General features: G+C 50.1%; 3 protein-coding genes and 1 long non-coding RNA gene across 5 annotated transcripts in view; 1 reads left to right on the top strand and 3 right to left on the bottom strand.

Annotated features, from left to right (window-relative positions):
- Window positions 1-304: 304 nt before the first annotated feature.
- Window positions 305-4,920, bottom strand: KLHL33 (kelch like family member 33). The gene is made up of 5 exons (XM_063358432.1): window positions 4,899-4,920; window positions 3,515-4,042; window positions 2,329-3,262; window positions 1,729-1,899; window positions 305-1,173 (listed from the first exon to the last, which is right to left on the bottom strand). The coding sequence occupies exons 2-5, from the start codon at window positions 4,035-4,037 to the stop codon at window positions 597-599; spliced, it is 2,205 nt and encodes a 734-aa protein (XP_063214502.1). The 5' UTR covers window positions 4,038-4,042; window positions 4,899-4,920; the 3' UTR covers window positions 305-596.
- A 1,599-nt stretch (window positions 4,921-6,519) lies between these two features.
- On the bottom strand, window positions 6,520-11,124 carry NDUFA11 (NADH:ubiquinone oxidoreductase subunit A11). The gene is made up of 4 exons (XM_063358002.1): window positions 10,893-11,124; window positions 10,630-10,722; window positions 7,495-7,617; window positions 6,520-6,712 (listed from the first exon to the last, which is right to left on the bottom strand). Exons 1-4 carry the CDS (start codon window positions 10,972-10,974, stop codon window positions 6,600-6,602), a joined length of 411 nt encoding a protein of 136 aa, XP_063214072.1. The 5' UTR covers window positions 10,975-11,124; the 3' UTR covers window positions 6,520-6,599.
- A 72-nt stretch (window positions 11,125-11,196) lies between these two features.
- LOC134526274 (uncharacterized) lies at window positions 11,197-13,796 on the top strand. Its single transcript, XR_010073928.1, has 3 exons — window positions 11,197-11,331; window positions 12,524-12,673; window positions 12,984-13,796. It is a non-coding gene; the product is annotated as an uncharacterized LOC134526274 (long non-coding RNA).
- A 2,343-nt stretch (window positions 13,797-16,139) lies between these two features.
- RANBP3 (RAN binding protein 3) overlaps window positions 16,140-25,926 on the bottom strand; it is a 52,073-nt gene continuing 42,286 nt past the window's right edge. For both annotated transcript variants that reach the window (XM_063357996.1, XM_063357997.1), the window contains 7 exons: window positions 25,017-25,095; window positions 23,533-23,635; window positions 22,513-22,637; window positions 21,342-21,462; window positions 20,544-20,686; window positions 18,474-18,654; window positions 16,140-17,537 (listed from right to left, as the gene is read on the bottom strand). In XM_063357996.1, coding sequence (XP_063214066.1) covers window positions 17,494-17,537; window positions 18,474-18,654; window positions 20,544-20,686; window positions 21,342-21,462; window positions 22,513-22,637; window positions 23,533-23,635; window positions 25,017-25,095 — 796 coding nt within the window. In that variant the 3' untranslated portion in view covers window positions 16,140-17,493. The remainder of the gene's footprint in view (window positions 17,538-18,473; window positions 18,655-20,543; window positions 20,687-21,341; window positions 21,463-22,512; window positions 22,638-23,532; window positions 23,636-25,016; window positions 25,096-25,926) is intronic.

Below are 25,926 nucleotides of genomic sequence, written 5' to 3'. Positions count from 1 at the left end.
GCTCTGCCAATGAGCTCTGCTCACTCGGGCGCAAAAGCTCTCTTCACACTTTCCGAAACAGGGATGTTTAAAACACACACCCAAGTCACACGCACACCCTCCACCATGCCCAGTGAACGCAGGCACCTCGTGCCCGACACCCATATCTCCCCAGGGGACTGAGGGATCCAGGCAATCCTTGTCCCCACCACCACCCATCCAGGACTCTCAGGCTGTTTGTCTCCTGCTCCCCTGTTCCTTGCGAGAAGCAGCTGGATGCCTGCTTTCCCCAGCAGAAACAAGAAGACCCAGACAAGCTGTCAGGAGCCACTTTTATTTAATCCAAGTGTGGGGGCAGGAAATCGGGGAATCCCAAGCTCCCAGTGATGGGGTCAGGGCCGGGGAGTGTAGGGTGGTAGTGTAGGGAGTCTTTGTGTCCCACAGGGTCCCCACAGCCTAGGGCATGTACCCTGGGTGCAGGGGGTGGGGGTGCGTTGCTGGAAATCACAGGAGGAACCCGTTCTGGGGAAGGGATCTGGGGGCAATTTCGTTCCGTACATGTGCCCATGGATGCTACCTGGGGATCCCAGTATGGGGTGCAGAGGTTTTAAGCCCCTCTAAGTATTATTGGGGATGTCAGGTGATCTCGAGGGGTCCTCAAGGCAGGTGGGGCCACGCAAGGCAGGGGGTACAGTGAGGACACAAGCCTGGAGGTCAGTATAGGCATGGGGCAAGGTGCCCCGAGTGATCCAGCGCCGGGTGCCTGGCTGGTAGGCATGGATCAAGTGGGTGTCCCGGTAGGTCTCATGACTGTACCCTCCCAGTACGAGCAGTTCCCCGCCCAGCACAGCTGCACCCCCAACTACATGGGCATGGGGCAGGGGGCTGAGGAGGACCCAGATGTCCAGCTTGGGGCTGTAGACCTCAAAGGCCAGCTGGTCCCTGTAGCCAGTCTGCCCATCCCGCTGGCACAACCCCCCAGCCACGTAGAGCTGCCCACCCGCCTCCTCCATGATGTGGCCAGCTCGCTGACCATTCATGGGGGCCAGAAGCTTGGCAGGCGCACCTGGGATGTAACGCAGCAAGGACGCCTGGCACTGGCTTGCCTCATCACACCCCCCTGACACGTAGAGGGCACCATCCAGGGCACACGCCGCATGCCCACACAGAGCCATCGGCAGGGGCTGGCACCTCCTGGGCAAGGAGAGAGGGAAGGGTGAAGGGCAGGTTAAGCAGGGCTTGAGTCTCATGGTGACTGCCTGCCCAGGAGCTCCTCAGTGGCAATGGTGGCCAACACCCAGTGAGCCCCAGTGGGCAGCATCAGCTAACACATAATGGATGCCCAAGGGGTGTCACCATTCAACTCTTTGTAGACCCCAAAAGACACCATTGGTCAACCCACAGTGGACTCCCTCAATGGACGATATTGGCCAACACCCAACAGAGCACCTAATGAATATAGCTGGAGATATTTAAATGATTTGTCTCATTGGCAGATGGCCAACAGACCCTCAGTGAATACTATTGGCCAAAAACTCATTCACCACCCAATAGGCAACACTGGTCAACACCCAATATCCCTTAAGGGACATGGTTGCTCAACACCCAGTAGACCTCTCCCAAAGGCCCCGGTAGGTCCATTCTCCACTGGAGGCTCGGTGACCCAAAGGCCACTCAATGGGCACCACTGGACAATGCAAGGGGCTGCTAGAGCAGACAAAAGCAGATGTCCACATGGAGTGGTCTCACCTCCAGGTGTCGCTGACCAGGTCATAGCACTCCACAGTGTCTGTGCAGTAGAGCTCCCCCGAGTTGCCACCCAGGGCGTAGATGAAATCCCCAAGTGCCACAGCAGCAAAGTAGCTCCGACCACAGGACATGCTGGCCAGACGCTCCCAGGAGTTGTCCATGGGCTGATACCTGGGTTTGAGAGGTAAAGGGGCAAGAGACTACCTGTTACCTACAACACCGTGAGGTGATGCTGGCACCACTGAGGGCAACAACCCACCTATAATGAGTCAATCCCATAATGCCTTGGGTCCACAGGGTCCCCTTGCATGGGAATATCCTCTCCTTCTGGGCAATACCAAACCCTTAATGCCCTCAGGCATCTCCAGGTAGGAACACCCCTGTCCTACCCCCCCCCCAAAAAGCCTGTAACATCCCAGAGTGGAAGGGCACCTCTCAGTCCTACACCAAACCAAACTCAGAATGCCTTGGGACCACCTGACCAACTGCAACACCACAATGCCTTGGGTCCACGAGGCAGCTCTAACTCCACCAGCACCTCCTCTGATCCCACAATGTCCTGGTGCCTCAAGGCACCTCCAGGTCCTCTGTAGCCCTCACCTGTAGACACTGGCCAGGGTGTCATGGACCCCGTAGTAGCGCTTTCCACCCAGGACGTAGAGGATGTTGCCCACCACAGCTACAGCATGGCGGAAGCGTGGGCCATCAGGAAAGTGCCCCAGTACCCGCCACTCCACCTGCTTCACCAGCCCCACAGCGCTGAGGTAACGGTGGGCAAACCAGAGGTGTGTGCTGGGCTTCCGGGCAGCTAGGTTGGACGTCAGTTTGTCTCCACCACAAACCACCAGCACTTCTTGCAAGGAACGCACTCGGCATGGCAGCTGGGCCATGGGGGCCAAACTTGCTACAATGAGCTCGTGGATGATCTTTGGGTCAGCTACCCCTGCAGTCACTGATGGGACCTTCTTCAGCTCCCAGGTGGACATGAGAGCAAAGCGAACAGATGACAGGACTTCCTTGGCTAGATCTTCTTGGCCATCTCTGTTGACCGTAAGCCACCGGGATGCTGCTTCCAAGGCTTCCAGTTCATGGAGGACATTGAGACCATCAGAGCGGAGGAGGCGAATGAGAAGGTGTGCAGGAAGATCCAGGAAGGCTGGTGTAGCCACCACACTGGGGAAGGTGGCCAAGATGTAGTCCTCTGCTGTGCGGCTCACCTGGGCCAGCCCATAAGCTGCAGCAAAGGCCAACACGTCCAGGCCAGTTTCTGGGGTCAGGCCACGGGTGAAAACATCCAGGCAGAGGGTGAGGAGTCCCCAGGCCTGGTAGCGCAGAGAGGTCTCAGCTGCCTCCAAGACCACGGGCCACGGCCCTGCCACAGCCCCTGTGTAGGCGAAGGAGAGGAGGAGGCGCAGCTCGGCTGGGGACAGCCCAGTGGCCAGCGGGGCAGCGGGGTCATGGGTGGCCTCCCGCATGGGGCAAGTGAAGAGGGCCCGGAAGAAGTCACAGGAGCAGCTCAGGGCCAGGCGCTGAACTAGGGGGAAGGAGGAAGAACGGTGTGGGCAGCGGGGACCCTTTGCACTGCGCGGCCCTCTGCGAACCCAGCCGTCCTGGAGCCCCCATCAAAGCCCCAGCTCTCCCAAAGGGACCAGCCCCACCAGCACCTCTACCTCCTCATCCCCACCTGGAGCCTCAGCCCCGGCGATCCCTGCCAGGGGACCCGGCCGTCCCAGCATGTCCTGCCCTCTCCCCAGCCCCCCCGGGGGACCCCCCAGCCCCAGCTCACCTGGGATGACCTCGTCCCCTGCCCGGAGCTGGAGGTCGCAGCCCAGGCCATTGGCATGGAGTTGTTCCATGGCTTTTAGTGTCTCCCACTGCTCCTCCAGGGACTTGGGACCCCCCTCCTGTGGGTCACTTTCCAGCCGCAGGGCACAGGCGGCCACCACACGGGGAGCCCCCAGGGCCCGGGCAGCCTCCTCTACCTCCTTCTCCTGGCCATGGGGCACGGTTCCCCCATAGGCAAAGGCCAGCACAGCCCGCCAGCCCCATAGTGTGGCCCCGGGTGGCAGGGGAACACGGGGTGGGGGGCCCTGGCACAGCTCTCTGGTCCTGCCCTCCAGAAAGCGGAGGAAGAAGGAGCTGATGGAGGCCAGGACCACGGCATGGGCTACATCGCCCTCCGGGCCCACGGCCACATCCACCAGCTGTCCTGCGGTGCGGAGGTGGTCGGCCGTGGCCAGGAAGTGTCCGGCGTGGGCCCCGTCCCGCAGGCTCCACTGGGCTGGGGCTGGCCCCTCTGCAACCCACATCTTGCCTGTGGGAAGACACGGAGCAGGGGGTCAGGGTGCCGTCCCCATAACCAGAGCTTTGTCCCATGGCAGGAGTCCTGGCTGGGGACACAGGGTCCTGCTACTGGCACTGTCCCACGGTGAAAGCCACTGGATCCATCGCCAAAGCCTCTACCCCATAGCTGAGGCCACCAGGAACTACTACTGCCCCACAGCTGAATTTAACGCCCCTTGGCAAAACTGCAGCCCCATAGGTGAGACCAATGGGCCACGTCGCTGCCCCATAGCTGAAGCTCATTGAACCCTTGGCATGAAGCTACTGACCCACAGCCAGTGCTGCTGCCCCAACTGAAACCCACAGCCCAATAACTCAGTCCGTTGTCCCCCATCAACCCCTCTGCCCTATAGCAGAATCCCCCAAGCCCTTCCCCAACCATTGCCCCATAGCCCGAACTACTGCTGCTCCAACGGCAGCAAAGCCGCTGGTCCCCAGAGCAGCTCCTCGGCAAAGCTGCCTCTCCCACCCCTTTGGTGCGTGGCAGCAACTGCTGGGCGCTGCCCGTCGCATGTCACGCTGCCCGTCGTGTGTCACAACGCGTGGCACTGTGAGGAGCGTGGGATGTTGCCCGTCGTGCGCCCTCCTGCCCCGTCGGGGTGCGCGGATCCCGGCACAGCGCGCTGCCTCACACCGCGTTGCGCTGCACAGTCGCCCCCCCTGCCCCGACACGAGCGGTGCCTCGTGTGTTCCTCATTGTATTTGCGCGACATTGCGTGTCCTCGCTCGGGCCGCGCCGCTTTGCAGCCCGGCGTGGAACGTGCCATATCCTGTATTGCTGCGTGGCATGCCGCGCTGTGCCGTGCCACGCACTCATCCCCCCTTACCGCCCGCCGCCGCTCCGGGAAGCTCCTGTGACCCCCCAGGAATGTGTCCTGGTAATTATAGCCCAGACGGGACACGTGGCCACGGCCGAGAGCTAGGAGAGGCCCAGGCGGAGGGAGGTCCAAGGCCCCGGAGCCCCGGGATGGGGTGGTGGGGACACCGGGGTTCCCTGAGGACAGACAACAGGGCAGGTGGAAGCTGCCGGGAGTTTTTTTTTCCCCTTTCAGGCCGTGGGAAGGCAGGGCTGGGAACCCCAGGTTGCCCCGGCCAGGTCCTGCTGGGGGTTTCGGGACCATCAGACCCTCCCCAAACCTTGCTCACCTCCAGAGCCCAGGGTGAAGCATGGCGCCCCTCAAATGTCCTTGGGTGGGAGAGAAACACCCTCCCTGCTCCCCCAGCCCCATGGGGGTGACACCCCACCACCAACTGAACTGGAGCCCAGCCCCATTGACCCCAGCCCCAAGTGCCCCCAGGACCATTCTGCGCCCCCCTGGACTCCCACCAGCCACAAAGAGCACGTACCAGGGAGCAGCACAGCCTGCCATGGCTGTAACTGTGTGTTCCCGCCCTGTGACGCTCTGTCCCCTCCTCTGCTGTCCTTGGTTCCCCGATCTCCTTGTCTCCAGTTCCCCCATCTCCTGTCCCCTCCCCTCACACCTCCCTGTGTTCCCCTGCCCCACACCCCTGCTTCCCCCGGTGCCCATATTCCCTGTCTTCTATTAACTCGCATCCCCGTCGCCAAACACCCCTGTCCCCTCATCTTCCCATGTGTCTGGATGAACTCCGCGTCCCCAAAGAGGACAATTTCACAGCCTCTCCAATCCATCTTCCAGCACTCATCTACCCCAACTGTGAGACTTTCTTTTTTCCCTTCTGTCTAGTTAGAATTTCCCTTTCTGCATCTTGTGCTTGTTATTTCCCGTCCTTTACTGTGCACCTGAGCCCGCCTTTCTGTAACCACCGAATTGTGAAAGAATAGCATTAGATCAGCCCTTGACCGTCTTTTTTCCAGGCTGAAGGATGCAGTTCTCTCCTCTTGCCTCCTGTGCCTCAATCCTCCACACTTTCCCGGTGGCTTTGCTGGACACGCTTCAGTTTGCACACACAGAAAATTCAACCGGACACAGCCCTGAGCTCCAACTTTGAGCAGGAAGATCTCCAGGGCTCCCTTCCAACCTCAGCTACTCCCCAGTTCTAACCCTGAGGCTGTGGGCTCTAGACTTCCTTGAACGCTTCTCAGAGAAAGCCCCCAGGCTCCCAAACACCTTGTGGGCAACCCATACCTCCCTCCCCCGCCCCAAATTCCTAATCCTCGACCTAGAGCCTCCTCAGAAGTTTTGACTGATGGTCTCTGTGTGGCACTCTCAATCCTTGCCAAAAAATCCCACAGGACCCAGTCGAAACTACAAGAACAACTCCTAAAAAACCAGGCTGAAAATGGTAACTGCACCCCTCAAGCTTGTGCGCGCAATATCGAGTCACGGCAAAGTGTGACTTGTGCATGCAAATGAAATCTCAGCAGGAGCAGCAGATCGAAGGTTCCTCTGCGACGGCTCCACCTTTTTGCATCTGAGCCCCAACACTGGAACCGGCCGGGGGACGTCAAGATTCCGTGACAGCGGCTGAGTTGACAGTATCTTTATTGCACAACGTCTCATTAGACACAGCGTTCACAAGACAGCTCGCAGGGAGGAAAGGCTCATTCACAGCTTGGGAGGTCCCGTCAGCCTCCAGCCCTCCTTGTTACCTATCTTCATGAGGGCAGCGGTAATGCCAAACCCCAAACAGGCAGTGGTACCCGTCATGTAACTGTGCGCTGGGAAAAAACCAAAGCAAACCATAAGAGACCTGGTAGGGGACAAGTACTACACAGTAGATCTCGACAGATCTTTCCATGAGCTATTCCCTTGGCCACCAGTAACGCTGTTTGCCAAGAGAAATCAGAAAAGTGACCTTTTTCTTTTTTTTTAAATTAAGTTTCCCCACGCTGTTAGCTTGCAGTTTGAAACACCCATCTCTATAGTCCGCTACCCCATCTCCTTACGTGGGCAACCTTAAATTCCTTATTGCAGTGACAAAAATAACAATCCTTGCTTCGAACTCTCATCAGCTCAGCAACCAGGAAAAGTAAAGATAAACTCGATTTCACCACAATTACACCTTAAATAAATCCCTCGCACCTTGAACACTGAGTCTGAACATGCCCGCAGAAAACAGAGCTGCGTAAGTGTCTGCAGGAGCTAATCCAGCCTGAGAAGTGCATGAAGAATTTACAAGGCAGACGCTGGATTATATTTTCCATGTAAAATGAATCACGTTTGTCGCCAAGAAAACATGGATTTCCACAGTTAACATTTTTCATACCCTGCAATTCCAGGCTGTAACCGGCAGTACTGGCTCAGCCTTCTGCAGCAGTATTTATTTTAGCAAACCTGTGCAATGAAGCGTCAACAAAACGGGTATGAAATGGAATTCACATGCTGAGATGAATCTTTACCAAACACGCCTGGCATCAACAATATTTTACAATTCCCCCTGACAGAAAGGTTTCTAAAACCAGAGAGGGCTCATTTCATGACCGGCATTATCCACATTTACCTCTTGCACCTAAGACAGCTCCCGTCGCACAGCCTCCTATGAAATAGTTCAAGGGATCATCTGGTTCCTCTCGGATTTGGGCACTGAGGCAGGTAGTTACGCCAAACACGGCTCCCAGTGTAGCTGCAAACGAGAGGTAAAACAACAAAACAAACCCCCTCAAGTACCTGAGAATTACGTACATACAAAGTACACTTCTGAGATGCACGGCGCTGTACAATGGTTCCTCTGGGAGAAAAGAGGAGAAAGAAGCAAAATCTGCTTTTGGGTACCCGGGGCCCTCATATCCCAGCCACTACGGTGAGACGCAGCATCATACGAGTCCCATCCAGCTCCTTCTGTCTCCTCCTCCGCTCCAGCCGCGCAGCCACCCCTGTGCTGTGCAGGTCCTGCTGCGTGCAGGATGCCCGGGAGCCCCGCTGCGTGCCGGCACGCTGGGCAGCTGCGCTCCAATGGCTGCGGACAAACATCGCCCCATCCAGCTTGGTTATTACCTCAGCCTTAAGAAGACCCCCCCAGACGAGGTACGGGGCAGCCCCCAAACAGCCAGGGGGCAACGGCAGAGAGAAGCGGGTTTCTCTGCAGCGCGTTCCCCAGGGAGCAGCAGGCAGCAGAGCTCTGCTGGGGCTCTGGGCTCAAATCAAGTCGCGAGTCCCCGCGAATGCAGCCTCGCAGGGAGTCGGGCAGAGCAACTCCGACGGCTCCGCTCTCCTTAGGGTCGGTTCGTCCTGGCGCTTTACCCCTCTCCTCGCCTGGGGCTTGCAATGGTTTTTGGAGAGCAGAAAATCGGATTGAGTTTGTAAATTATTCTTTTTGTAAACTGATTTTGAAAATTGATTGCATAAATTGAATTAAGAAACCGAAAAGTAGCATCGTCTTGGGCACTGAATTACATGCCTCGACCCATCAGACCCTACATCCATATAACTGAAAAGTTTGGGAAGCGGCTGTGTCAAGCAAACACACTAAAAGTTTTTCTTAGTTTGTAATACGGGTTCTTGCTCGTGCCATGTGAAACTGGCTACCAGGCACCATCTGCAGATTTCAATTCATCTTTCTTGGGAACAATAAAAATGTCCAGGATAAAAATTTTCAATCTCTATGGTAAACTCGTAAACCACAAGCTCATGTTACAAACCTCTGCAGTTTTTCAGCAGAAAATGCAATTATGCTCATCCTGAAATCAACTGAAAAGAGGACGGAAGAAACAAACCCCACAGACCAAGGGCTGTATTTCAGCTGCCCTGCTTTGGGCCAAGGAGCTTCAGAGCACACGGCTTCAGAGCACAAGCTCTGGCCCCGTAACCGCGGGCAGAAGCCCTTCCTCAGGAGCGAGAACTGGCGAGGGGATTCAACACTCTGGTTTAGGACTATGGGATTTATTGCAATTATAATTGGTCACGTTATCCAGTCCAATCATAATGACTTTTTATGGCCCACCTCATTACAGGAGATTCCAGGTGCTGTTTTAGAGTTGAACAGCTCAAAAACGGAGATGTGGACTGCTTGTGAACCAGCTTCCAGTCCAGAGCACTCGTGCATGGGGAGACAGAGGTGACAGAACCCATTAAACCAGACTGAAAACCAAGACGGGTTTAGGGAGAAGAAAACGGTGCACTGGCCAAGGGGCTGGGGGGCTTCAGCCTCGCAGAACTGCATCTGGAACAGCCCCCTCAGTTCCCCGCTCATCCCGTCAGTGAACGCTTTCTCTTGCGAAACACAGACAAGTCAAGACAACCACGTGGTTTCTCCTTGGCTATACAGCACGATGGGAAAAACCCCACCATTTATTTTCCTTTTGCCATCAAAACATTTTGTTTGCTCTTCACTGAGTGTGATTTAAGTGCAATGCCTAAATATATGAAATAAATGATTAAGCTTGCTTACACTACACTTTCTTCCAGAGACTTGCGGTTTTGCAAATACTGAAAATACGTACCTCTTATTCTAGACTGCAAAAATATGCATTACCTAAACTTTAAATGAAGTACATGGCTTTAAATAAGGACCATGGGAGGCAGATAGTGCCTCAGATGCATCTTCAGCCTGAACTGACAGGGCTGTTCTTCTGTCTCAAGCATTAATCCCGGAGTTTCTATTGCCATCATGCATGATTACTGGTATCCAACAGAAGACATTACCCAAGCGTGAGTAACTATTCTATTGTGTTCTAATTTGACATATAACTAAGTAGCGTGTTTGGGGAAATACAACCAAAGGAAATACTGGCTGTAAAGCTTTGCAAGTCTTTCAATCCCAAGCACAGACCCAGGTGGGGGATGAAGGGATGGAGAGCAGCCCTGAGGAGAAGGACTCGGGGGTGTCGGTGGGGGAGAAGCTCCACACGCCCCGGCACCGTGCGCTGGCAGCCCAGAAACCCCCCGCAGCCTGGGCTGCATCCCCAGCAGCGTGGGCAGCAGGGCGAGGGGGGGATTCTGCCCCTCTGCTCCGCTCGGGGGAGACCCCCCTGCAGTGCTGCCTCCAGCGCTGGGGCACCGACAGCAGAAGGACACGGAGCTGTTGGAGCGGGGCCAGAGGAGGCCCCGGAGATGCTGGGAGGGCTGGAGCCCCTCTGCTGGGAGGACAGGCTGAGAGAGCTGGGGGGGTTCAGCCTGGAGAAGAGAAGGCTCCGCGGAGACCTTCCAGCCCCTTCCAGGCCCTAAAGGGGCTCCAGGAAAGCTGGGGAGGGACTCTGGAGCAGGGAGGGGAGCCACGGGACGAGGGGGAAGGGTTTTACACTGAAAGAGGGGAGATTGAGATGAGATGTGAGGCAGAAATTGTTTGCTGTGAGGGGGGTGAGCCCCTGGCCCAGGTTGCCCAGAGAAGCTGTGGCTGCCCCATCCCTGGAGGGGTTCAAGGCCAGGTTGGCCGGGGCTTGGAGCAACCTGGGCTGGTGGGAGGTGTCCCTGCCCAGGGCAGGGGGTGGCACTGGGTGGGCTTTCCGGTCCCTTCCAGCCCAAAGCATTCCACGATTCCGTGATTTTAGCACTTCGGCTCTCGGCTTCCGTCCTCACCACCACGACCTGCCCTCGGAGGTGCGGGGTCGGGACACACGAAGGGGAAGGTGGCGGCTGACCGCGCAGGCCGCAGCGGGGGTTGCCCGAGAGAGCGCCGCCGGGACGGGCGGTCCCTTACCCATGGTGACGCTGTCCGCGGCGGCCATCTGCAAGGCGGCCAGTGCCGAGTGGGGCTGCTGCAGGATGATGCGGTAGGCCGTCCCGACCAAGCCTGCAACACAGGGCGCCGTCAGTCCGCGCCGCGCCGGCCCCCGGGGCCCGGGCTCCCGCCGCCGCGGCCTGGCCGGGCCGCGCCGCCGGCTCCCGTCGGTACCGCTTGGGCGCCGCCCGGCCCCGCTCCGCCACCCTCCCGCCGCCCTCAGCCGCGGCCCCGGGGCTCACCCGCGGCGGCGCCCACGCGGGTGGTCAGCCAGGCGCGGCGCGGGCAGTCCTCGCCCTCGGGGCCGTCCCAGTAGCCCGCCATGGCGCCGCAAGGGCACGGCGCGAGCACGGGCCAGCGCTCGCGAGAGGACGGCCCCGCCCCGCCCCCGCGGCCCGCCGGGTCTGCGCGAAGGGGGCCGGGCCCCGCCGGCGGTGAGCGGGGCCGTCACAGGCCGGGCGAGCGCCGTCCTGAACGGGCCGGTGCCGCCTCAGCGTCTCCCGCCTCCGCCGCTCCCTCCCCGCGGGCCGGTGCCTCCGGCCGGACCGTCCCTGCAGCGCCCGGCCGGTCCGCGGCGCTCGGGGTGCTGCCGGAGGGCGCAGCTCCGCGGCCAGACCTCGACAGCGCACGGTTCTGGTGGCTCCGATCCTCTGATTTTTCAGCGCTGGCTGCTTTGTCGAGGTTTGAGGGGTGTGTGTGTGTGTGTTTGGGGTTTTTTTTTTTTTGTGCAGGGGCTGTAGTTATCGCTAAAATAGTACTTGTATTACTTTTTATGACTTTTCAAGGACTCTAATGCTCTAGCAGCCTCTGTACGCTATTATACTTGTCTCTTTTTTTCCTTTCTGAAATACTGAAGGTATTTTGACACACTGTAGGCCATGCTGTCTGTATGTATTTTTCCGGTTGTTCTCTGTTCGCTAATAAAACTCCCGTGCTTTTGCAGGGGTGTCCCTTCAAGCCAAGCTCGCCCAGTTCTGGTTTCTCCCGCCCTGAAATAACTCCAGCGGTGGGCTGGAAGGAGTCCATAATGGGTTGGACACTTCGCTCAAGCTTTCTCTCACCCCTCTACTTCTCTTTCCCCTTTGTGTGAAAAGTTTATTAAATACTTTCCCAATTACGCTGGAGTCCCCCCCAGCACCCCTACTCTGGGAGACAAGCTTGGAGCCGGGGGCTGTGCCTGCTGCTGGTCCCCCCAGTGCTCCCAGGCCAGGGCTGGTGGTTCCCAGCAGGACGCTGTGGGGAGGGCAGGGGGACACGTCCCAGGGCCGGAGGCTGCCAGGAGCTGCAGCGGTGGCTCACCAGGGCCTGGCAGGGTCTGGCTTCACTCCAGCGCTGCCTCCAGCACCTGTCTCAGAGGACTTGGGGTATATTAGCGACAGGGGGTCCTTCCTGGACCAGAGGAAATGGTCTGAAGCTGCGGCAGGGGAGGTTTAGATTAGATATCAGGAAGAATGACTTTACTGACAGAGTGGTCAGGCACTGAACAGCCTGCCCAGGGAGGGGGTTGAGTCACCATCCCTCGAGGTGTTTAAGAAACATCCAGATGTGGCACTTCAGGGCATGCTCTAGTGGCACAGATTGGAGGGGGTTTGGTTGGACTCGATGATCTCAAAGGTCCTTTGCAACCATGAAGATTCTATGATTCCTCATGTCCCAGAGGAGCAGCAGGGACACGGTTCTGCTTCCTCTTTGCCCCCAAAAGGTGCCTCTTCTTACAAATGCAAACCCGAATGCAACAGTCAGCTACTTACTGGCAGTTTATTAAAGGTAGTTGTTTATAGGTCATTCCTGAGCGTGTACGATAGAGTGGATTCACAGCACAGAGGAGCCAGGTGGGACTGAGACTCTTCCCCCCTTCTCTCCTTGTTTGCAGCAGGTTTGTTACGTGCGGCCACGAACACAGCACCTGGCTTTGTGCAGCTCTTGGCTTTGCCTGACCTATAGACCACAGTTCCCCTAGGGACCGGCCACCTGCTGCTACGGTTTATTTTTCTAGAAGCCTGTCCTCCGGCTTCTGAATGCGGTAAGACACTGCCTAGGCAATTAGTGCTCATTAGAGAGCTGTACGATGAGTACAATGTAACTTACCTTACTATAAACAGGCAAGTTCCAGGGAAAGCAAGGTATAAATCAATCTAGGTGAGCAACATTACTCTTAAAACAACTTGACTCCATGTATTTTATGATTAACTGTGGACTATGGCTACAGAGCAGTTCTCTGATGCAGAGGGTGTTAGTTCCCTTAACTGTTCAGTGTGGGGAGTGACGTGCCATCATGCTACAAGCTGCAAATAACTTGGTGTCCTTCTACCTCTGAAACTTTTTTATTTTAGAAACGGGGACAGAACCACCCGCAAGCAAGTCACATTCAGAACATTTCCCCATCCTCCCCTCTTCCAGGAGCTTTTTGGATGGCCTTACTCCCTAGACCTCCCATCTGCTCCAAAGCTCGCATTTGGAACCAGGAATTGTATCTTGTCTGCAAACCGGACGATGGGGAGCGAGCCACGTTCCAGCGGTCGCTGTAAAGAGGCATTTCCCGTGTACAGTTAGCACAGGCTGAGGCGCTGCGCGGGCTGCTCAGATAACCGTTACCAGCAGCAGACGGCCTCCAGCTCAGGGCTTGACCGATACCCCCTGCCCTCCTGAACAGGAGAGGACACCAGATACAACATTGCTACTTTGCTTTTCCCAGGTTTCGGGAGAAGCTGAAGTTAAGCTAAAAGAATTGATCCAGGGATGGCTCATTTGAAACGTCCCCCACGTTGAATCCACAGCTATCCTCAGGAAAGGCGTTCACTGCCCACCCCCGGAATTACCAGCGTTCTTGATGAGAAATTCACCTTTCGTATTTTTAAGCCCTTGAAAGGAGGTAGTTGAAAGGGAATTCCAAACACTGTCTTTAACTGAGACTTTTATTTACAGAAATTATCTTTGAGCATTTCTTTGCAAGATACCTGTACCATTGAGTCTAGAGTAGCAGTTCTCGCTCACCTCTGTTGCTCTGTGCTAATCTCCACAGGGGGAGGGGGGGAAAATTACCCTGGAAAATTAAAATACCTTTATAGCACTGTCCAAATTTATCTGCTACCTGCATAACAGACTCTAGGATTCAGGTTAAGCAAGTCAGTGCACAGAAAGACCAAAGAACAAGGGGAGAGAAGCGCACAGTGAAAAGTCAGTTTAATGAAATCTTGCATGACAAATTATGGCAATTATCATAATTGGAATTCCTAAAACTAGAGAGGATTACGGGGAAACATGGTAAATTTTCAAATATGTAACATGTTTCTAGAAAGGAAATAAACCGTTTTCTACACTCACTGGGAGAACAAGAGGCCAGTCAAACTGCAGAAGGGGACGCGTCAGGAACAGTCACGCAACGGCAGCGATACCTGCGCAACGGAATCGATGCCTCAGTGACTGGGAACAGGGGGAAGAGTCATTACAACGTCAGGGGGTTTTATTCCTGCAGGCTTCTAACATTTCGGACACCCGCCCAGCCCGGTTTCAGTGGAGGGCTGCCAAGGACTGGTTCATTTAGATCCTTCCCTGCCCTGTCTTCTCTGGAGTAAGCGCACCGCGCACTGGGAACCAGGCTGCAAAAGATGATGTAACTACACAGTTTCTTACCTTAGCGCTTGTATTTCCTGGGGGTGTAATCTTAATTTTACAGTAAGAGGTTTACTTCTGGTTTTAGTATCACCACCATTCTCGCAACATTTTCCCCATCAGATGTGCTCAACTTTTATACCCTTCAGTATCTTTTTTTTTTTTTTGAAAGGCCGTGCCCACATCAGCAGCAGCAGCCAGAAGACGACATACAGCAATTGCTAACAACATCCATACGTTAACAACTGACCTAAGAGCAAAGACGCAGCAGGAGGGCGCTGCGAGGGGCAGACTGTTGTACGAAGGCAGAATCATCCCCCTCCCTCCGAGCAGCCATTGCCCAGCACCGCGCCGGGCTCAGGGCGCTCTGTGGGCTTGTTTTCTGATAAAAGTTTTAATAGAGTCCCCACCTGTGTTTTGATATGACAGTCTTACATAGATCTTTCAAAATACATAGGCATGGCCTGCTTTTACCTGTCACTAGTTCACTCAGGCTTAAAGCAGAGAGCGAAAGAAGGGTTTCGCTTGTTGGGCAGGACCCGAACCCAGCCCATGGCCCATTCCGTCAGTGGTTCACGCTAATGTTTTTCTCTTCCCTATAAACATCTGTGCAAAACTTCCGGATGAAACAAAATTTGAATCAGTAAATAATTTTTTTTATTTACTGATTTTTTTTTTTTTGAATATTGATTTTTTTTTTTTTTTTTTTTTTAGAATGCTCTAGGGGATTGTGTATCACCACTAAGCCCCGTCAAAGCAAGCATGCTTATTCCATTTTTCTGAAGTTTCACGCACCACCAATTTCATTTTCGGTGAGACCGCACAGACCCCGTGGAGTTTGGGACCAGGAAACTATTCCTGGTATCCTGCTCTTCCTCCACAAGCAGGCCCTGCTGACCAAGACGCCTTATTCATTTCTTTAAGCTGACAACAAGCAGCTTTACACTGCAAGGCTGTTTGAAAAGAGTACTTTAAATCCGAGTATCTCAGCGTAAAAAGATCCAAGATGCAAAATGCAGATCACTTATTTGAAAAACGCAGAAGATCCCCAGACCTTGTGATGCAGAAACAATTGTGCGGTTGGGCATCAGGACACAAGGTGGGCTGCTGTCAGCGAGCTGCAGGAGAAGGGGTGCGGGAATAGGTTTGGGATTGTTTAAAAAAAAAAAAAAAAAAACCCCATAACTCTAAGGAGGGGAAAAAAAAACCAAACCCAAAATGCAAAAAGACATGAGCAGACAATCCAGAGAAATCACAAATGCAGCGGCACAGCTGATCATTAGCCTTTTCCACTCCCCAGAAAAGTAATCCAAGATGTTCCTTCGAGGGCCTATCAAGAAAAGCAACCCCGACAGCTTAAGTCTCCAACAATGGTTAACAACAGACAACAGGTAAAGTTACACATGTTCTTGACACACACCCCCCCCCCGAAGAAAAGTGTGCATTAAGGACATAAGGACTGTTTTGCTAAACATAAGGACTGTTTTGCTATTTGAATAATTTCAAAGTTGCTTTTGTGCTACAACGTGGGTTTTCATTTTCAATTCATGCTACGTTAAATGCTGCTTTAATTTTCTTTTAAATGGTGCGGTTTTAGGTCTCCTTAACCTACAGGAGAAAGAGCAAGCGAGAAATCATCTATCAGTAAACTATAAAGGAAACATCAAAATTTGGGGAATTTATAGGGAAAGTGACCTGGTCACTGTTCTTAGTGACTACCAAATTCCATCTGTCCTGGACAAGAATATACCATATGTTTTAATAACAAAATAAAACTCAACTTTCACACAAAAGTGTCCGGATGATTAGAAAACATCCAAAGCAAAAAAGTAAGTTTTGTTTACAGTAGGAGTACTTCAGAATTACACACAGGAAAACACATTCTTGCTTTTATTTTGGTGGAACAGAATACAATATCCTTCAGCCCAAACTGGTCAAAGCTGGCAATATCACCTTTCTCTTCATGCTGCAAGACTTCAGGAAACGGAACGGGGACAGGAAGGGTTAGAAGTTAATTTTCTATTTAAGGCCGTTAATTCGTCAAGGTATTTTAAAAAAAATGTACTCAACTTTAAGCATGAATGCATTGACTTCAGTAAGATTACTCACATATAGTTAAGTCAGGCAAGTGCTTAAATGGCTTGTTGAATCAAGCCATTAAATTGAGAGCTACTTTATTATACAGATTTATTTTAATGGCTGACCGAGCTCATCACATGAGCCTGTTTTATTCTTCCGAGGGCTAACAGCTGTCTCCTCATCAACTTTTCTGAAGGTGTAACCTGTATGCCTCCTACGCTTTACTGTAGCCACAAAAACATATAATTTTCTAAGAAAAATCGTATGCAACATCTATTATATATAGTGGCTTAGCTCTCCCTTAAATAGTAACAGAAAAGAACAGTACAAAACAATAGTTTCACTTTTTCAACACACAAGAGCATCTTATTGAAAAACTAAAATAAAAAAGTATCACCACAATATAAATCCCCAAATAATAATAATGAAATGGGAAGAATGAAACCAAGTTAGCAAAACATCCTGGGGACTTTAAAGTCTCTTATTATCGCATTTAAAAAAAAAAAAAAAAAAGCTTTTCTGGTGAACCACAATGTTTTGTTTCTCTCTGTTTACAAACCCACTAGACAGGGAACAACGGTGTCCACAACCTACGTTGGGATTAAAAGGTAAAAACATAATCTGCCCCATCTGCAGTCCCAAAAGAGAACGAACCCAAACGGGCAGTCGGTGAGCGCAGGAACTGGTGAGCACACGGTTTCCCTGCAGGTGGCAGAACTCGTAAGGGGGAGCAGGGGTTACCAAAGCAGAATTCGAGTTGGAACCATGTTGGAAAGTTCTATCTTGGAGGCCTGCAAGACATGAACTACTGAAGAAACAGTCAAAAGGTCCCAATGAAAAGCTGTGACAAGCTGTAATGTGCCATTTCAATTACAAGGATGAGGGGAAATGTTTGGTTTTTTTTTTTTTTTTGGCTCATCAATATGATGAGCTTTCACGTCCCAAACCACATTCAGGTAGTTTCCAAGTCTGCTTTTTTTGTGTGGAATCTACTGATCCAGACCAAAAAACCAAACAAACAGAACAGGGATGCACGGTTCTTAAGTCCTGGAGCCTTCAACACTGCCTGAAATAATAGCTGGCCTGGGGTATCCAGAGATGCCTGCAAGATGGTGTTCATAGCAGCCTTGCAAGCACATCGGCTCACATCTGCTATGTGCTGCCAACATTCTGCCCGTCACCTTCATCAGTAGGACCTGAAACAAACAAAGCAGTTCTTTGTCATAAGAAATACCTTTTGTTTCTTGCCTTACAATAAGAGATCCTACCTGAGAAGACGAGAGAATTCTCAGATTTAGGATTTCAACTGTAGAGTTCTCCCTCCCCTTACATCTTACTTCTCCAGATTAAGTTCTGTCCGCTGCAGAATTTTATGTTCTTGACTAATCTGGTTTGGGGACGCCAGCAGCATCCCACAGCCTAAAGTCTCAGTTTGCAGTCTCTTCGATCCACCCACTGCTTTTGTTCATATTCATTCCTTTTCCCGCCCCCCGCAGTGAATGAGGACGGAGGTCTGGTCTCAGTCAAAGGTGGGATGTTCTAAACCATAGGGAAGCAAAGCACAGACGACTCCTCAATCAGGAGTGCAGAAGGAAGCCTTCCTCAAACCAAAGACGAGTGCTTTTTTTTTTTTAAACGATGGTCTCCTCATGTACAATGAAATTAATTACACTCTTTCCAGGCCCCTTTGTAAACCTTCTGCTTTCCAAACACCACTCTACTCCAGGGTCAGCCTGGATCCTGCCTGCTGGAAGGAGCTCAAGACAGCCATCTCCGTTTACATGCAAGCCTGGGCCGTGACGAAGACAAAAAATGAAACTAGCAACCACCCCTTAAATATCCCATAAACAAAGCTAGACCTAACTGAAGCACACATAACCTTCTGCTAAACTGTGACATGTAACTCGGATGCAAGCAGCACAGGGGCCTTTATTCCAGCTTGGAGAAGCAGCAAGGAACAGTTGCATTCAAAAAGGCAATTCGTGCAGTGAGTCTTACTCCCCACACACCTGCGAGAAGCCACAGGCCAGAAGTACACCTACAACACACGGTTACAGAGAGGACAGTCTGCCTAAAAGAACCCAGAGAAAAACGTCCGGAAAACAGGAAACGCCATTGTCTTTCTTGCTTACCACTTCCGACTGATCCTGAAGGTGCAATGACATCATCATCACTGTCTTCCTCATTTGATTGCGTTACCTCTGGCTCAGGTGCTACATTCTTGACTTCTTGCTCTTGTTCCACTCTACTCCGCAAGGCCAAGATCCGATGGTGTAACGCAGCATACAACTGCCCTGTATCTTTAGAGCTTGCCTACGTTGTTTTTTTTTTTAATATTCAGAAACAAGAAAGAGGTGCAAGGAGTTACAACAGAATAAAACACTGCTTAAATAATACACAACAGTCAGGCCAAATTTCGCCATCTGCTTTTCAGTTTTCTCATCTAGGGCTTTTCAAACTAGGTCAGAATGGGCTGCGGCATACGTAGCAAGATGCTAGATACACTACACTCTGATGGTGAGAATATATTCCTCTCCACTCAGCACCAGCTTTCTCTGGCTAACGTAACCAGTACTGGCTGGTTTTATAGCCCCTTCTTCACCCAAGAGCCACACACACAGCTGTCCTGACACCTAAAAGAGATCTTGAATTAAAAAGTTTGTCTTGCACAGATTTTTTCCAGGCTTGTCAATCACTCAACTTCACATATTAGTTAATCGTAATCAAAGTCACTTGTTTCAGGATGCACTGACATAAAATTTTAACAGAAGATATAATGAGAAAACTGAATGGATATGCAGTCAGGCAGGTGATTATTCCAATTTTTTTTTTTTAACTCTCTTTTATACTGTTCAGCTGTTTCAGAGGGAAGCACTTGTGATAACCTGTCCAAGAACGCATCTTTTTTACTCTCAAAAGTTAATGGCGACTTCATGCCTTCAGAAGAATCAGGTTTTAGGCCTATCAAACTAAATATTTAATGGATATTATTTACAAGGGAACTCCCTTCGAGTACAACGAAGCTCTGTCTTCACTGTGGCAGTTAAGTCCTTACATTAACTACTATTACCGCTACCCTAAGTTAACTATAAGGTAACGAACCCACTTCTCGGATCCTTTCATTAAAAAAAATTGTTTCCATCCTGCCCATCTGTCACTTGAATCTGTCGCCTCCGTATCTGCACAATCCCCCTGCAAGGAGCTATAGCGAATAAATTATTCCACACTAGATACTTTTTATTGATACTAAAATCAGTAGTGAATAACCTGATGACAGACTAACTCCAACTTTTCAAATCTGGGGAAATGCTAAGAAGTTACCCACAAATTTCACTGCTTTTTCTTCACCAATGGATATTCTGTATCATTACGTTCCACTCTGGGCCTCCAGATCCCAGCCCCACAAACCAATGTCACAGGGGAAGCTGACCATTTGCTGCTGTTCTCTTCATTTTTGATCCATAAGAACACCTACTTCTTTAGCAGCCCCTTGTGTAGAATCGGTGTAACTCAAAAGAATGTGTTCAGACCTCTCTAAATCTGTAAGTGCTCTTGGCACATCAGAGAATGACCTTTCTTTCTTGATGACCATATCATGATCTCACGAGTGTTTTGGTAATTCTAATTGGGATTGCTGTTTCCCCATTTAGCAAGCACTGAAATCACTTTCACTGTCCTACTACTACTTGGAATACTCTGTATTAGAAGAAAATGGAAGTTAAAGTGTGTTACCCTTAACTACTGACACAATGCTCTTGACAGATATTTAGAGTTTCACTTCCAGTGAGCACCTACACATTCACCCACACAGACAACGACAGCTTTCCCATGCTACAAGTTCTGGTAGATCTAATTTTGGTTAAAAATCAGTAGAAATCTATGAAATGCCTATCTCCCTTGGTAGCAAAAAATGATTTGCATTAATCTTACACTACAGTTACAATCTCAGTAGGTGTGGAACAGATCCCATGACTCCGTGGTCAATGCTTGGGACAATCTGGCTTCCTAGGGTGACCTTTTACGTGGAATTTCTTCACAACTAGTAAGGCTTTTCAGACAAGCAGAGGCTGCCAGGCCCCTTGTCTTTGTGTAGCGAGCGGTGGTAAGGAGGTAGGGTGCAAAGAAGAATGGGAATGTTACCTCAACAAGCAAGCACCAAGTTTAGTAGGAAGGTTAAGACGTAAACAAAACCCAATACTCACTGATATAAGAAAGACTTTAACTCCCTGGTCCTCTGTATCCATGGCAGTGATCCGGATGCTCTTCTCACTGGCTTTATCGATCTGCATCTGAGCCCAGAGCTTGGTATTTAAGATTAACCTGAGACTCCCCTGAGTCCTCATCACTAAAGCCAACATACGACATCAGTTAGGTGGGAAAAGACACAACAGGAAGCTCAAACCAGCCAAGGTGGCTTTTTATTGTGTGAAAGTTTAAGTCTCTTTACAAAGAATAACAAGGGAAGGCCCCTAAAAAAGGAATCTTGTCACAACTGTTAATCACAAGAATGTAGGCTATTGAAGATTATCACTCATGTCTAAAGATACTCAGTCCAAAGTCTTACATGTTAATACAGAGTTCAGTGGTTGGATCAGAGCTGATAAGCTCAGGCTAACGCGTATTCCTGCCGCTCTGAACAACCTCGCACTATTCAAAGAGCCTTCCCCCACCACAAGCACCCCATCCCAAAAAGCAAAGAGCCCAGATCTGAAGAACGATACCATAAATTTCTAGTCAAATATTCTAGCTGTTAAATACAGCTTGCTTTTATGGGGAAAAAAGTAACTGGAACATTTGCTACAATAGGAGGATATGAAAAGATACTCCCTTTGGAGGAAATGGTTGTAAATTGAAGCAAGAAAAAAAAAAAGGTCCAAACTGCTTCTGAGTTGCTATAGCTAAGACACAACCCAAAGTGGATGCTGCTGTGTGTCATGAAGCATCCTGCGAGAACAGTGCTGACTGTCATCCAGTACCTCACTTCCCCCGGTTCCTCTTACCCAGCCGAGACTGTAATGTTCCATCATCCGTTGAGGCCATATCATTGAGTCTCAGAAGTCCTCGACCTCTTTCCACCCAAGACTGAGAGTTTTTGTCAAATACAAACAGCTTGCACTGAATCTGTAACAGAAAACATCTCTATAGCGTAGTGGTTGATTGAAGTAATAATGTATTTCAGATTCAGTCACCTACAGCCGGTTAAAAAACATTGTCAGATTTCATATTGGAATTTTAAAACGTTTATAGCTGTGGAAACCAAAGTAGTTGTCCTCTCTTTTGCAATAAATTCCTCAAAACATGCTGACTGCTTTCGTAAGGTTTTATTAACAGAAGCTATATATTCCTGAAAAATACCTGCGTTCAAGGTCAAACAACAAGAACCATTTTCAGCTAAGATACAAAATTCCAGAGAGGAAACTTATTGTGATAAGAGACTGGGTCATCTATAGTCTTAAATCAGCCGATTCTTTTTAAAGTCTTAGGTGCACTTTGCACCGCTGAACGTGGCATTTGTTACTGGGAAGACCCAGCACAACGAAAGCAAGGCAAAATTCTTCCTGTATTAACGCTGCACGTTTTTCTTAAGGACATACTGTAGTTAATAAGCGTATTTAAGTTAATGAATAACTACAATGTTAAATACATTGCGATTAAAATCGTGAGTCTTCAAGTCATGACCGAATGTCCTTCTAAAACATCACTAATTCAATTAAATACCTCAAGACAAATTCCTGAGTACTGTTTTACGGTTTCTGCTACGCAAGAAACCGGATTGCTGGCATCATAGTCCATTCCGAGTTTAAAAAAAAAAAAATCAGTAATACAATAATTTAAAAGTAGTAGAGTAATTAAAGAAATTAAAAGTGTTTAGTTCATTTAAATTTTCTTCAAATAATTGTTCTGTAGGCCACAGAAGGTTTGATGTGATTGATTCAGGAAAGTATGCTTAAGATTGGTCTGGACGGCCCAAGCACGAAAATTTATTCAGAAAGGAAATTAAGAAACAATAAGTACGGATCTCATAATAAATATGCAAAGTTTGCATTTTAAGACAAGAAAGTACGTTAGAGATCTAGAGGATGGCCGAGCTGCAGGGAATCAGGTGGTGTGCATTCACATCCACGGGAATCCCCAGAAACTCCCAGCTCCTCTGCGTTAGCCAGTTCTTACCTGCAAGACGTTACTTTCCGCTTCTTCCCCAGTGATCACTTCTACCTTCGCTAACAAACACTTCCTGGCTGTCGCTTTAGTATAGGCTGCTGCAGACTCTGCCAGTGATTCTGAAATATTATTAGCTGAACAACATTTCAAAAGTTTGAGAATGATTAGCATATAATTAGGTAAGATTTATAAAGGTCTCAGAAGTATACCAGAATTTAAAGAAAATAAAGTACAAGAGACGGACATCTACAGAACATTAGAAACAGGACTCAAATTTAAAGCAGAAGTTAAGGCTTGTCTTTTAAGTCTTGTTTTAAAAGCACAAGACAACACAAGGGACAGAAGAGGTAAATTATGGCAAAATTTTGTCCTTGCATACAGTATTTCAAACCCTCAGCTCACACACGGACACCTCGGTATGTGTAGGCGCTCCAGCAGCACTGACGCTGCTACCGGCTACTCAGTTGTGCCTACAGCACGAGTCGCCTCCCACTTTTATTTTGACTTGTAAGCAGTTTGCTGGAGAAAACCCATAGCTCCCAAAATTTCCTGAAAATCTTGCCATTCTGAAGAGTCTCAGAAGTCTAGAGCCCAGCAAACAGTTCTCGATTCAAGCAACGCATTTTGTGCGCCCACTGAATACAACATACATTTGACTCAGACACTCAGTGGCTGGAAGTATAACGGAATTGTTAAAAACCAGCTTGCCACAGTTCTTCTACACGCTGCAGGTCGAAGTACCTGCTCTGTTAATTCCCTCCACTTTCATCCTGCTGAAGATAAACCCAATGCCACAGAACGGCCTTGAAAAAGACAGTGTAGCCTATACGTGTTTAATATTAAAGTCAAAAGGACAAGAGAATCTACAGCATCCCGCACGTCACCTCCCAGCCCTAGCCTGTATCTTTGGTTACAGGAGACAGCAGAGGCAACAAATGTGTTGCTTTTATAAAGCAAAAGGACATTGAAAACCGCAGTCATTTAAATGAGGATTAACTACCATTCCTAAAATAAAATTTTGTTTTTCACCTTTCTCTGGTGTGGCTTCCTGAGAAGAGGATTCGGACCCAGACTCTGTAGCAGCGTTCTCCTTATTACTCTCTGTACTACCTTCATTCGATTTTGGTGGACTCTATCACAAAAAGAGGAGGAGGTAAACAGAAGAGAGAAAACATACACTAATTTTACAGAAAAAGACCAGTGACCAATTACTGCTGGAAGCCCCAGTGTTTATAAACCATACGGCAAAGGAAGGAGCCTGCATATGACACGCTTCCCCAGTAAAAGCTATCCTACCACCCTGGCCAAGGAATTGAAAGGAGCACGACCTGAAAAGCAGCTCAAATTATTTTCCCATAAACTAAAACTGAAACTAAACTTTAACCCTTATTTTGAAGTTATGTTCAACAAAGCAAAACAATTTCAACTACAGTTCAACTCAAGGCATAGCTGGCTGAACTCCTTGCTCAGTGGTTAGACAGGTATGAATGCACGGCATTAAATGCTTCCCTTTTGTACCAGTGTAGCAACAACAACAGTAGGAAACAGCAAGGCACTAGAAGTTAAACCTGAGGTTGGTGCACAATAAACAGAGAATTTCCTGATTCTTACCCCAGTATTGAGGCAGCCGCCTTACTGCTGGACTTGAAATCATAGAATGGTTTGGGTGGGAAGGGACCTTAAAGGCCACCCAGTGCCACCCCCTGCCCTGGGCAGGGACACCTCCCACCAGCCCAGGTTGCTCCAAGCCCCGGCCAACCTGGCCTTGAACCCCTCCAGGGATGGGGCAGCCACAGCTTCTCTGGGCAACCTGGGCCAGGGGCCCACCCCCCTCACAGCAAACAATTTCTTCCTCACATCTCACCTCAATCCCCCCTCTTCCCGTTTCAAACCCTTCCCCCTCGTCCCGTGGCTCCCCTCCCTGCTCCAGAGCCCCTCCCCAGCTTTCCTGGGGCCCCTGGAGCTCCTGGAGGTCTCCCCGGAGCCTTCTCTTCTCCAGCTGAACCCCCCCAGCTCTCTCAGCCTGTCCTCCCAGCAGAGGGGCTCCAGCCCTGGGGCCATCTTTGTGGCCCGTTCCAAACAGGTCCATGTCCTTCCTGTGCTGAGGAAGTCCCATCACTGGGGGAGTCACGTAATTGAACTTTCCTCAATTTGGAGGCCAACAAACATAAACCACCCTCAAATACTCATACGGAAGAAGCCATTTAAAGAAGCAAGCTGTGGCAGAAAGTGCTTGGACTTGAGAGCCACATGCGCTCCCAGAGACGGCTCTCAGTGTGCTTACACCGGCCCAGCCGGGCGGGGGAATCCCAGAGAGCGCGGCTGGTGCAGACAGTAGCTCATAATGAAACCCCGACGCTGCACTCCAAATAAGTTACCTACAAGGGAAATCACTGAAAGAAAACCCTGCTCTGGTGACAAGTGTAATTATAGATTCTCACAATTCCTGCGCGAGAATCCATAACACGCACTACTCACAAAACTACAACATTTCATACACGGTGGATACTCACTAGGACTCGCTCACTCATGTTCTGTCCAAAAACAAACTTGTTGCTAGATGCATCTGCACTGTTTGTAGAGTTCTCTACACTGGAAAAACAAACAAAAAAAACCCCAGGTTTTTTAAGTCAGGAAAATATCTGTTTGTCTTCTACGGATAAAATTCCTCAAAAAGCAAGCAATTGTCACTGGCTTTAAAAAGTAAGCACGGGCTGAGACAGAAACATAAGCAGAAATTAATGCAACTTCGTAATATGAGAGCACATACTGGTTTTACAGAATGAGAATTCTCTCAGAATGATGACAAATGATTTTGTCACTGTAAATATCTTCCCTTTAGATATCTAATGGCCCATTAAGCAATGCTGAATGCTAAGTCAGGGCTTATTGTTTAATCATATAACACACTTTTTTTTTTAAACAGTATTCTACACGCACAAACTTGAACCACTACACATTTTAGGTCGCTTTTCTCAGAAAAGAGAAAGAATTGAAATGTAAACGCTTGCAATATCATACCCGAAGCAGAGGTAGCAGAGATAAGTAACGCCTTTTCTTAGAGCAGCTGGGGTGCTACGGCCTCCCCCAAGAGGTTTCACCACCAAATCTCAGCCCCTCCTTACAGAATAAGCATCCTCCTCCCATGTGGCATTTTTATTAACAGATTTTAAACCCCGTTTAGGAAGGACAATATTACGGACTCAAAAACTTAATGAATGATTGTTCATCTGCCTTCCCTCCAGGCATACCTCTAAGACATAACACGATTGCTGAGTGAACACACGGCACGCAGACCGCTTGGAATCAATCCTACGTGCGTGTCATTGCCTTGGTGAAATGGGGGCGCATGTGTCACTACACCACTCAACCGGAACCAAACAAACCTTTAAATCATGCATGGGGAGTTGCTACTTCTGAAAT

Source organism: Chroicocephalus ridibundus, chromosome 22 (assembly GCF_963924245.1).
Source record: "Chroicocephalus ridibundus chromosome 22, bChrRid1.1, whole genome shotgun sequence".
NCBI classification, from domain to species: domain Eukaryota; kingdom Metazoa; phylum Chordata; class Aves; order Charadriiformes; family Laridae; genus Chroicocephalus; species Chroicocephalus ridibundus.
The sequence above is the reverse complement of the archived record's forward strand: the minus strand, read 5'-3'. Positions and strand labels throughout refer to the sequence as shown.